At 36.4% G+C, this 12,053-nt stretch overlaps 2 protein-coding genes across 2 annotated transcripts in view; both read left to right on the plus strand.

Moving 5' to 3' along the window:
• The window catches only part of atg2b (autophagy related 2B), a 34,236-nt gene extending 29,334 nt beyond the window's left edge, over window positions 1-4,902 (plus strand). The window contains exons 41-43 of the mRNA XM_058750232.1: window positions 802-956; window positions 1,150-1,299; window positions 2,557-4,902. Of these exons, the coding sequence (XP_058606215.1) occupies window positions 802-956; window positions 1,150-1,299; window positions 2,557-2,787 (536 nt within the window). The 3' untranslated portion in view covers window positions 2,788-4,902. The remainder of the gene's footprint in view (window positions 1-801; window positions 957-1,149; window positions 1,300-2,556) is intronic.
• Window positions 4,903-9,154: 4,252 nt separating this feature from the next.
• Window positions 9,155-11,675, plus strand: amy2al2 (amylase alpha 2A-like 2). The gene is given in 11 exon segments (XM_058750217.1): window positions 9,155-9,322; window positions 9,411-9,557; window positions 9,745-9,942; window positions 10,052-10,282; window positions 10,362-10,443; window positions 10,446-10,479; window positions 10,581-10,703; window positions 10,814-10,913; window positions 11,059-11,180; window positions 11,254-11,379; window positions 11,486-11,675. Coding segments are annotated over 11 exon segments (1,521 nt in total).
• The last annotated feature ends 378 nt before the right edge of the window (window positions 11,676-12,053 follow it).

Here is a 12,053-nt window from a genome sequence, read left to right on the forward strand (position 1 = left end):
TGTACAAACATCATTTCAGCTTTAAGAAGTGTTTGAACAGTGCTTCAACTACTGATGAACACATTCATTTTTATTTTAGTTATCACTCAGTAGGTTATACATAGCTTTGGAAGGCTTTTGTCTTTCAAACACATTAAAATGCACAAATTCGCATTATTTCTTATTTACATCTAATGCAGGCAACTTTTTTTGTCATCTGAACATCTTTCACCTAATAGTATCACATTTGTATGTTCACGGTTCTCTGTTGGTTAATGGTCACATGACAGGCAGGGAAACTAAATATTTTTTTGTAAGTGTTTTATTTTGATTGATGATATTTTAAAATAATTTATTTTAATTTTACTTTTTTATGATTTAATTATTAGCTTTTCATTAAACTCACAAAGCCCCTGCAGTTAATTTATGAACCTTGACATAGCGTTGTGTTTAATGCACTTCAAGTTGTTAATTAAAGTGAATGGAATATATTTTCTTACTCTGTGTTTTTATGTCAATATAGTACAAGATTTTCCTTTTCAAATCAATGTGATAAACGACTCAAAAGTAATCAAAAGTAGTCTGATTACATTACACAAAATGTGTAAACTACAGTTTTTGTCATGTAATTTAGAATCAGTAACAGACTACAATTTCTAAGTAATGTAGCCAGCTCTGCACACATTGTTTTATCTACAATTGAATAAAAAGTACAGTACTTCTGTTATAAAGTGCTATTGACCAAATATTGATGTCTCTGAGAAGTGCCAACTTTATTTACATGTCAGTGTTAAGCAGTGTTTTCCTCTGTTGCTGCTACAGTTCAGGGTTTTAGGGATCTAGTTTGGCTGCCCATTGAGCAGTACCGTAAAGATGGAAGAATAGTGCGTGGTTTTCAGCGGGGCACGGCCTCCTTCGGAACCTCCACCGCAATGGCAGCTCTGGAGCTCACCAATCGGATGGTGCGAACAATACAGGTAAAATGATTCCTCTGCAGCAATAAAAAATTATTGCAAAAGGGTCTCAGAAACAGGTAGTTTGTAATACTTTTTAGTGTATTTTCATCAACATAGATGTATTAATCATACTGATGACGTTACAAAATGAATTTGCTCTACTTATCTGTATGTGTATAGATGATTTCTGATCTGTTCTGTGTGCTTTGTGCAGGCTGCTGCTGAAACGGCTTACGACATGGTTTCTCCAGTGCCAGATGAGAAAGAATGCAAAAAGATTAAGCGGTACTCACATTACTGTCTGGCCCATCAGCCAGTGGACCTGAGAGAGGGGGTGGCCAAGGCATACAGCGTAGTAAAAGAGGTATGAGCAATTTGTGCCTTAGTCATGAGATATATATATATATATATATATTTATTTATTTATTTGGGCCGTGTATGCTTGATCTTAGCAAGTTAACATGAAATTGATTTACTTTCTTAATGCATGTTCCCAATTGCACAATAATACCACTGAAATGCTTCACATTACAGAAATAAAATGGGATGCAAATGCCAGTTCATGTTGGTAGTTCACTCAAAATTGAAAACTGTTATTTACTCACCCTCATGTCTTCGAAACACAAATGAAAGTACTTTTAGTGAAACCTGAGGGATTTTTCTCCCTTAATTGAATGTTCATTCCAACACAACTTTTACGCTTCAAAGACATTGCAAAAGTAATCCATGTAATCTAAACAGTTTAATTGCTTTGTGTTAAACAGATTTTGGACCAGATTTACTAAATAGGGCAAATTAGTGTTAAGAGCACAATTCCATAAAAGCACTGATGGTAGGGGAAAATGCCAGATCATTTCCATAATGACCAGTGCAATCTACCAAGAGCAGCGCAAATTACCACCTGCTTTTTTTGGGTGTTAAATAATGGCGCAAATACCAGTAATTTGACGAGTGCAAACGTTAGTAAAACGCATTGCACTTTAATGCTCTCCTCCCATAAATTTTGCGTCTGAAAGGGAAACTCGTACAAATGCATATTCAATAAGGTCAGGCGCAAAAATTGACTGTCCACGCCTTTTCAGCGCTAATTCTTCACTGCGCATCTTTAGTAAATCCTGACAGTACTATTTTAACGCCAAAAGATGGTTTGCGCTTGCACAAGCTGTTAGTAAATCTGAACCCTAATTTTGTGCTTTTATTCACATATAAACACAGATCAGTGTACATGGAGCACATCAAATATGGTAAACAAAAGCTCAAACATGCTTGATTGATGTGCGAGAACCAAGTATATGTCAATAAAAGCCTAAATTAAATTTGGTCATCATACAAAGCAGTCAAGTTGAATTAAACAGCTTGATTCCAGTGGATTACTGTTACGATGACTTTATGAACTTTAAGCATGGACATTTTGGTGGAATGGACGTTCAATAGAGGTTCAGAAATATCTCAAGGTGTCATTAAAATATGTAAAAAAAAAATTGTGTTTTAAGATTCTTATGGATTTGGAACAACATGAAGGCGAGTAAATGATGCCAGAATTTCCCCTTTAAGAGTGACTGACATGTGGTATATATTGGTATGTTTATATAAAGGATTTCTATGTTATGTGTGTTTGTAGGGCATTACTGACACAGCCCTGACCATTTATGACACTGCAACACGCGAGCATGAGCAGAGGGGCATGACGGGCGCTGTGGGCGGAGTCCTGCGACAGCTTCCTCCAGCTGTTGTTAAACCTCTTATCGTTGCCACAGAAGCAACATCCAATGTGTTGGGCGGCATGAGGAACCAGATTCACCCAGATGCACGTCAAGAAGAGTCTCAAAAATGGCGCTTGGGGGAAGAGTGAGCTATGTTCTCTGAAATGTCCTCTGGTGGCCTGCATTACATCAGAATCGATATTCATACTGGCCTGTCAGCCTACGATATGTGTGCTGGCTTTGTTTTATTAGTGTGTAATGCGCGTCAAGATCTGTTTTGCTGCTTATACTTTTGTTTAAAGCGGTCTTGGTGTCTCCGTGGCAGACAACTAGAGGCTGTGGTTGCAGAAGTCTAATCCTCAAATGAAGTATCAGAGGAAGACTGGAGCTTTTTTCTCCGCAGAACTTGTGCTTGACATTTACTATAACTGGAGTCGTGGAGTCTTGTATCTCAAAGCCGCAGAACTGGAGACGCACAGCTCTTGCTGGAGTAGATTTAACCAGATTTGTTTCTTCTCACCCCACTATCAAACATCCTTGTAGTGCCTTCATGTCATAGTTTATTAATATCATATGATGATCATCTGTTTTATGAATGTGGGGAACATGATTGCTGCACCAAGGGTTTTTCACATAATGTGACTTGTGCTGGTTACGTCATGGTGTCGTGTGTTGGATGCAAGGGTGAATCTCATGCAGAAATGGCAGGGTCATATTTCACCCCAGAATCAGGAGGGGAAAAAATTATATTGTGCATAAAGAAAATGAAACTTATTTAAGGACTGTTGTATTTTTTTGTTGTTTTAATACCCCCTCCCTCACACATTCATAATACTGTCATTTAAGGGAAAAAGGCTCATTCTCTGTTATAATGTTACAAAAATTCATCAAATTAAAATTACAACAAATACAGCCGTGATCTTTTCTTAAAGGGATAGTTCACCCAAACATGAAAATGTTATTTACTCACCTACGTGTTGTTCCAAACCTGTATGAATTTTTCTTCTTTTGAACACAAAGATATTTTCAAGAATGTTGGTTACCAAACAGTTGCTGATAGCCATTGACGTCCATAGTATTTTTTTTTTTTTCATACTATAGAAGTCATCGGCTTCCAGTCAACATTCTTCAAGATATCTCAAACCTGTATGAGTTTGTTGAACATAAAAAGATAAGTAAATGATGACAGAATTTTCATAATTTGGGTGAACTATCCCTTTGACAGCTGTACTTTATTCATAATATCACATATATATATATATATATATATATATATATATATATATATGTGTTTTCCCACCTACACTAATAAGTGACATTTTATCAGTTAGCTGCTAAGAATTAAAGAATTGCTTAATTTTATGAAAATATCAGTGAAAAAAAAAAGAATATACTAAATAGGTTTCATTGTCTTTGTGCAAAATATGTATATATTTTTATTTGATTCTTTTGAATTCGGGGTGACAGTCATTTCTTGGAAGTTTTTCAAATACTGCAGTTATTGTAAACTTTCAAAAGGACAAAAACGACTTATCCGGTAGCATCATTTTTTATTTCTACTACAATAATCATCTCTTAGCTAACCACACCATTAGCTGTTTAAATAAAAGTCAGTGACTCTTATTTGCACCAAATTGATTTCTATGGCTTAAGCAACACAATGTTGTGTAGTGTTTCTCTTTCCAGATACTGTGTTAGAAACTAGTCTTCAAACATGTGGAATGTTTTGCGGTTATTATTACGACATGCACTTTGTACTTAAGTGATCCCAGATATTAAACCTTTTATCTTTTTTGTTTTCGTTCTATTAAGCAGTCTGACAGCATCTGCTTGAGTGACATTCCGTAAGCATCTGCATTTCACAAGAAGTCTTACGAATGGTACATCTTTCTTTAGACAGACAAATTCTCTCTATAGTTTTCATGTTGTTAACTGTCAAATAGACAAGCATTAATTCTCTGTTCTTCGCAAATGTCAAAATGTCTTAGTCTGATAGAAAATTGTGTTCTTTTTTTTTTTGTCATCATTGCTGTTGTGTGAGTAAATGTTAGTTTGATATTTTGGGAACTTGATTAATAACAGCTAATTTTAGCTTTACAGTCCAAACACTTCCTTTTCTCATTTAAATGAAGCATTAATATTTATTGTACGTTTTCTTTCAGGTGGTAATAACATTGATTGTACATAGATGTACAGCTCATTTTCCCCCGGTTTATACGAAAGCATGTATTATCAAGAAAGGGAAATAAATTATTTAATGTCCACCAGTTGTGGCCTTTTTGTGCTACTTGACATTGCTTCCCAGAAAATGGGCATGTATACATGCATGTATATATTTAAGAAAAATATGTAATGTTTATATTTTAAAAATATTTATATATAATATGAATATAAATATATACATGTACATATTTTCTAAATATATACTGTATTTGTGTGTATTTACATATACATAATATATGTGTGTGTACTGTGTATATTATGTTAACAAAAACTATTTTCTTTTTACATTTAGGATTTTGACGCTTTTATCATCCTTTTTCCCATCTTTGTCCCACAGTTTTCTCCCATGTGGTCTATCCTTATAAGGACACAAAATATATGCCGATGCATACCTTTAGACATAATTGTCTAAATTTAACCAAATCACAGACACTCCTCTTGCACCATCTAAATAACCTCCATTTGGAATAACCCAGATTATACAGTTAATAAAAAGCCACTTAATTTATACACACGGGCAGAAAAGGGCATCACACAACTCCAACACATCTTTCATAGAAATAATCTGGCCTCATTTTCATACTTGGTCCATAAATACGGCATCAGGAGTTATAGTTTTTTGGAATATATACAAATCAAATCATCTATCCAATCAAAAATCAACATTCGAACCTAGAACTTTCACCTTTAATCAGGGTTAATTAATATATCTTCCTCAAAAAAAAACTACTCTCCAAAATATACAGAATAATATTAAAATCAGACAACACATTAAGTTTACCACATGCTAAGTGGGAATCAGACCTATCTATTGCTCCTGATGCCAATTTCTGGACACAAATCTGCAAAAATATCTACTTTATGACAAAAAATGCCAACTTGCAACTTATACAGTATAAGGTACTTCACAGATTTCACTTAACTGGACAGAAATTGTTTAAAATGGGATTCACTTCAGAAACATGTTCACATTGCACCCTAAATAACCCAGATACATATGTTCACGCCCTTCGGTATTGTACCCCAATTAAAAATCTTTTTTGGGAAAAGTTCATTGAATCACTATCCGTCACTATGGGATGTCACATCCCAATTTCTCCATCACTTTGTTTACTAGGCGAAATATCCATAATCAATTTAGACAATATAAACAGTCAGTTACTCCTAGTGGCGCTAGCAATCAGTAGCCCCTCACTGCAGAACAAAGATCCAGGGGGCGTGGTTGAATCCACATCCAGGGGGTGGAGACTGGTAGGTTTAGGGGTGGAGATGGGTGGGTTTAGGGATCAGGGGGTGGAGATGGGTAGGTTTAGGTAAATGTAAGGTGGGAGGAGTTGGATCTAGATCCAACCACACTCCCTGGATCTTGTGTTCTGCAGCGAGGACCATCTGTACCACCAATAATTGTCTTACCTGAATATTAATGGTGTTTATTGTTCAGTGTTAATTTAATAATTATAATTATGATTGTTATTATTGTTAAAACAAGCATGTCATTAAATTGCATGTCAATAACAGGATGGAATGTCATTAAAGGGCAAAAAAGCAGTGTGACTAGAAATTACATGTATACTTATAAAAGTATTATAAAATACAAATGCACTGGTTAGAAATTTATTTATCATTAACTTTATGTTATAAAAACCAGCAGCCAATCAGCCAGCAAGGAACAGTCCTATTCCTATGTTTATAAAACTAGATTAATGGAAAAAATCAGAAGGATTTATCTTAATGTCTAGTTTCCTTTTCTGGAAATTCCAACAGCTGTGCTACAGAAATACTTATGTAAAGGGTGGTTCCTGGCATTGGTGTAAATTGACAGGTTTAACACCCTGTCAACACTGGCATTAAAAGCAAATAGAGGCCATTATATCGGAGACCGCTCTTGTTTCTGACTTCTCCACACGCTTGCTCTACTTCGGACAAATGGATTTGAAACGTTCGCTTTGATGCGCCCATGAGTGAGCCTGATGTTGACATGGATAAAGACTTGCAAATAGATCAAAGTTGTTAAAACCCCCAAATGAAAATTTGTTGAAAATTCACTGACACTCAGTCCATCTCAGATGTCGATGAGTTTGTTTCTTCATCGGAATAGATTTAGAGAAATTTAATATTACATGACTCTGTCACCAATCCCTGCAGGGAGAGTCCAACAGCTAATAAAAGCATCATAATAATGTTATATGTAATAATAATGGATTATGTAATAATCCAAAACTCTCCACATGACTCCAGTCAATCAATTAGTGTCTAGTGAAGTGAAAAGTTACGTGTTTGTAAGAAACAAATGCATCATTAAGGTGTTTTAACTTAAAACCCTTCCACTTCAGAAACCACATGAGATTGGTGGAATTGTGGACAGCTGAAGACAAAAACCCTTCCTGTTTTCCTGCTTTGATATAAAACACATGGTGTGATACCTTCAGACATTACATTGCTTTCTAAAATGTACACTCTTATAAATAAAGTTTCTTCATTGGCATCCGTGGTTCTAAGAAGAACCTTTAACATCTGTGGAACCTTTTACATTCCACTTTCCATTCCTTCCTTCAAAACCAGGCTGGCATCGGAGCACCACGCGTTTAACCCTGTTGCTTCACATCGCAACAAGGAGTCAGCGAGTAGTTTGGCTGGTCACATCTTGATGTGAGGGACAATCAGACAAGTGAGTTTCAACGTTTTAAGGACTGATTCTAAAAAGAATGCACAGTTAAACCAAACTCTGGCCAATCAGCTGCGTATCATGCTTCAGCCAATTGGAAACTGGAAACAGCTGCAATTCATTCTGGTGTTTTCTGAAACGTGTATACTTAAATTCACAATAGCAATATATTCTAAATAAATTCTAAAGCAAAGAGCCAACTAAGCCACACAGATGAAGATCCATTCATTGCTATCCACACTGACTTGAACCCATAGATTCAGTGGTGTCAATGAATAAACGTGTTACTTATTTGAAAAAGTAACTCAGATATTTTCTTATAAATGTAAAAGTAATGTGTTACTTTACTAGTTATTAGAAAAAAAGTAATCTGATTACGTAAATCACGTTACTTGTAACATGTTACCCCTAACACTGCTTTTTACTTGATGGTTACAGTACATTACAGTTTTATCGTCATAAAATCTAAACCTTTCTTGAAAAAATATAAAGGTGTATTTTTAAAAGACGATTTGAAACTAACATGAATATTGAGATTACTTGGTACATGTGTTTTAAACTAGATTTTCCATTTTCTCTGTCATTGACCCTCATTTCACTCTACATATATACCAGTAATAAGCAAACATTATTCCAACACAAAACAAGTTTAAGAAAAACAGTAGAAAGATTTATCTTAAATGTCTAGTTTGTTTAGCGATATCAGTTTTGAAGTTGCTTTCATGGGAAGTATGACATCTGCTCTACAGAAAGTCCCAATCTGACTGCAGAAGCACTTCAGTTTACTTTTTATGTAAAGAGTGGTTATTTTGTTATGGAAATGATAGTGGCATTGGCTTAAATTGGCAGGACTAAAACAATGTCTACACCGGCAACAAAAAGCAAATATAGGCCATTATAATCAGCATACTAACACTGTCTACACATAATGCTGAATTGCTGATAGTAAACTGATAGATACCCCATTCTATTTCTGATTTCAACACGCATGCTACTTAAGACAAATTGATTTGAAGCATTTGCTTTGATGCTTCCACAAACGTGCCCGGTGTCAGTAATTTCAGATCATCTCGCTGTGAATCTTTGGTGTAAACGCCTTAAACCAATGTCCCCCTTTTAAAAATAGTTGCTTCCAGTGTCCCCAGATGTTCTCTGAACTCCCCATTGAGAAAGTACCTTTCAGCAGTTCAATTAAAGTCTTTACTGCATTCAAATCATTATTAAGCTATTTTAAATCCATTGTACATAAAATAATCTACAAATGGAGAAAGACTATTGATAATCTGTCTAGACTGGCCCATGCATCAAATGGCCGCACACGTTACTTGTTTTTAACAGAACTGTATATTTAATTTCAAACATAGCGTTGATACTTTGTATATAAAACACATTTTCTTTGGAAAAAAATGCCTTTTGCATACACAAACCCGAAGATGCACTGTGGGAAGGGTGCAAGACTTTACATCTGTGTTATCTCGAGAACTGATAATGATATTGCTGCAGGTTTATTTATTTTCCAGCAAGCATATTTTCTGGTGTTTTCTATTGGAGAATGTTGCTCTGGTCTGCTGTATAAATAAAATCATGGAGATCACTCACCCACACCTTTCCTCCTGTCCTAAAGCACAATGAAGCTCCTGATTCTGGTGGGGCTTCTTGGGTTGGGTTTTGCCCAGCACAACCCAAACATGAAAAATGGTAGGACTTCCATTGTTCATCTGTTTGAGTGGCGTTGGGCAGATATAGCTCAAGAATGTGAGAGATACCTAGCACCAAATGGCTACGGAGGAGTTCAGGTATGTTTACAATGATTTCCATGAGTCAGGTAAAATTATTTGATGAATAAGAACAAATTGGTTCTTAATAAGGCTTATATTTTAACAGGTCTCTCCCGCAAGTGAGCACGTCAAGCTGTCCAATCCTTGGCACCCTTGGTGGCAGAGGTATCAGCCGATTGGCTACAACTTGTGCTCCAGATCAGGAACAGAGGCAGAGCTGAAGGACATGATCACACGCTGTAACAATGTTGGGGTAACGCAAAACTAAAGCTCATAGCATTGTACTTAATTATCAGACCAATGACACTAAGAGGAAAAAAACATAAAACAAAAGCATCCTGCTTCTTCCACTTCTTCCTTTTATTTTATTATTATTAGTAGTAGCTGTAAAGTTGTAGTGGTAGTGTAAGTATTACATTAAAGAGTTTTGTGTGCTGTAGGTGAACATTTACGTGGATGTTGTCATCAATCACATGTGTAAATCAATTCATGGAGAGGGCACTCCTTCCAGCTGTGGATCCAAGTTCAATGGCAACAAGGAGGACTTCCCCTCTGTTCCCTACTCATATTTGGACTTCAATGATGGCAAATGTAAAACTGGCAGTGGGCACATTGAAAACTACCATGATATTTACCAGGTTTATTTTCTGTGTTCTTATCCTACAATAAACAGTATGCAAATTACACCAGAAACTTTTATGTTCATACTAAGGAACATTTTAAGGTCATTATCTGCACCTCGGACAGGTCAGGGATTGTCGCTTGGAAGATCTCCTGGATTTGGCCCTGGAGAAGGACTATGTTAGAGGAAAACTGGCTGATTATCTGAACAAACTGATCGACCTGGGTGTGGCTGGATTCAGAGTCGATGCTTGTAAGCACATGTGGCCTGGTGACCTTACTAATGTCTATGGCAGACTCAAGACCCTCAATACCAAATGGTTTCCATCTGGCACCAAGCCCTTCATTTATCAAGAGGTATTTCCATCTCTTTTCTATCCCATCAACTTAACATTCACGTAAATGGTTAATAAAGCTTTAACACAACTTCTTAAAGGTTATTGACTTGGGTGGGGAGCCCATTAAAGCCAGTGAGTACTATGGGCTTGCAAGAGTGACAGAATGCAAGCACAGTGCCAAACTAAATGGGATGGAGAGAAGCTAAGCTATCTGAAGTATGTAGATCATATACAATAATATAATCAACATGTCACTTGTTCTTATAATCATGCTCAGCAACGTTTCCAAGAGTTATCAGAAGAGTGTTTTGTCTCAGGAACTGGGGAGAGGGCTGGAGTTTCATGCCTTCTGATAGAGCTGTGGTGTTTGTGGACAATCATGACAATCAGAGAGGCCACGGCGCTGGTGGAGCTTCTGTTCTGACATTCTGGGACTCTAGGTAAAAAGAGTTAGGGGATCCTCTTCTAAACTAAATTTGAGAGAGTTTACTAATCACTGATTAAACTGTCAGTTTGTTTTCTCCAATAAATTTTACATTGCATTTTGCAGGCTTTATAAGATCGGTACATGACTCATGTTGGCTCATCCATACGGTGTGACCAGAGTCATGTCTAGCTACCGCTGGGATTGTAAAATTGTGAACGGAAAGGTAACAGTGCTCTCCAAATCTCCAAAAAACTTTTAGTATTTAAACATACACTTTAGCTATCACTACACCGATAAACATGATTTTTTTTACTCCTCATGAGGTTATCTAATTTCTATCATTACACATTGACACAATATCTGGACAGGATGAGAATGACTGGATGGGCCCTCCAAGCTTTTCTGATGGATCCACTAAGCCAGTACCCATCAACCCAGACTCCACCTGTGGGGACAAGTGGGTATGTGAGCACAGATGGCGCCAGATCAGGTGGGTGTGAATTTTAGTCTTTCTGAATTTAGTTTTAAAAGCAATTCTCCTCATACTGTATCCCTCGTCCCAGGAATATGGTGATTTTCCGCAATGTGGTCAATGGTCAGCCTCTCTCCAACTGGTGGGACAATGGTAATAATCAGATCGCCTTCAGCCGCGGAAGCAAAGGATTCATTGTCATTAACAATGATGATTGGTGAGAATCATTGCAATGAATAATGAAAATAAATAACAATAACATAAATAACATAAATAAATTTGGCACATACCCGCTCCTTAACTGCATTTGATGAATGTCCCAGGGCACTGAATGTGACGCTGAACACTGGCCTGCCCATGGGTACATACTGTGACGTGATCTCTGGAGATAAGAGTGGGAGCACTTGCACAGGAAAAAAGGTGTCTGTGGGTTCTGATGGACGCGCCACCTTCAGCATCAGCAACACAGACGAGGATCCATTCATTGCCATCCATGCTGACTCCAAACTCTAGATTCAGTGAGGATACAATTATAATAAATCATAATCATTGAACTGAAATTTTCTGTTGTCTTGTGTTTTGAATACAGAGTACTAAATGTTTTCTTGAGAAATGCTGACCCCATTAAGACTAAACAAGGCAGACTTTTTGAATTAGCATTTTATTTAATTATGACCAAAACTGTTCTCATTCTTCTGACAAATTCCAAGTTGTATTTTCCAAGTCTAAAATTCCATTATATTCCCAAATTCCAAATTTCATTTTTAAATATCCCTACAGAAATATTTAGAATCCAAGAGTTGTGAAAAATTATAATTTTGTGTTATATAATATACACTGTAAAAAAAAAAGTTGAGCAAACTTAAAAATGTAAGGCAACCAGCTTCAGCA

The sequence above is a fragment of the Onychostoma macrolepis genome, chromosome 17, assembly GCF_012432095.1.
Source record: "Onychostoma macrolepis isolate SWU-2019 chromosome 17, ASM1243209v1, whole genome shotgun sequence".
Lineage (NCBI taxonomy): Eukaryota > Metazoa > Chordata > Actinopteri > Cypriniformes > Cyprinidae > Onychostoma > Onychostoma macrolepis.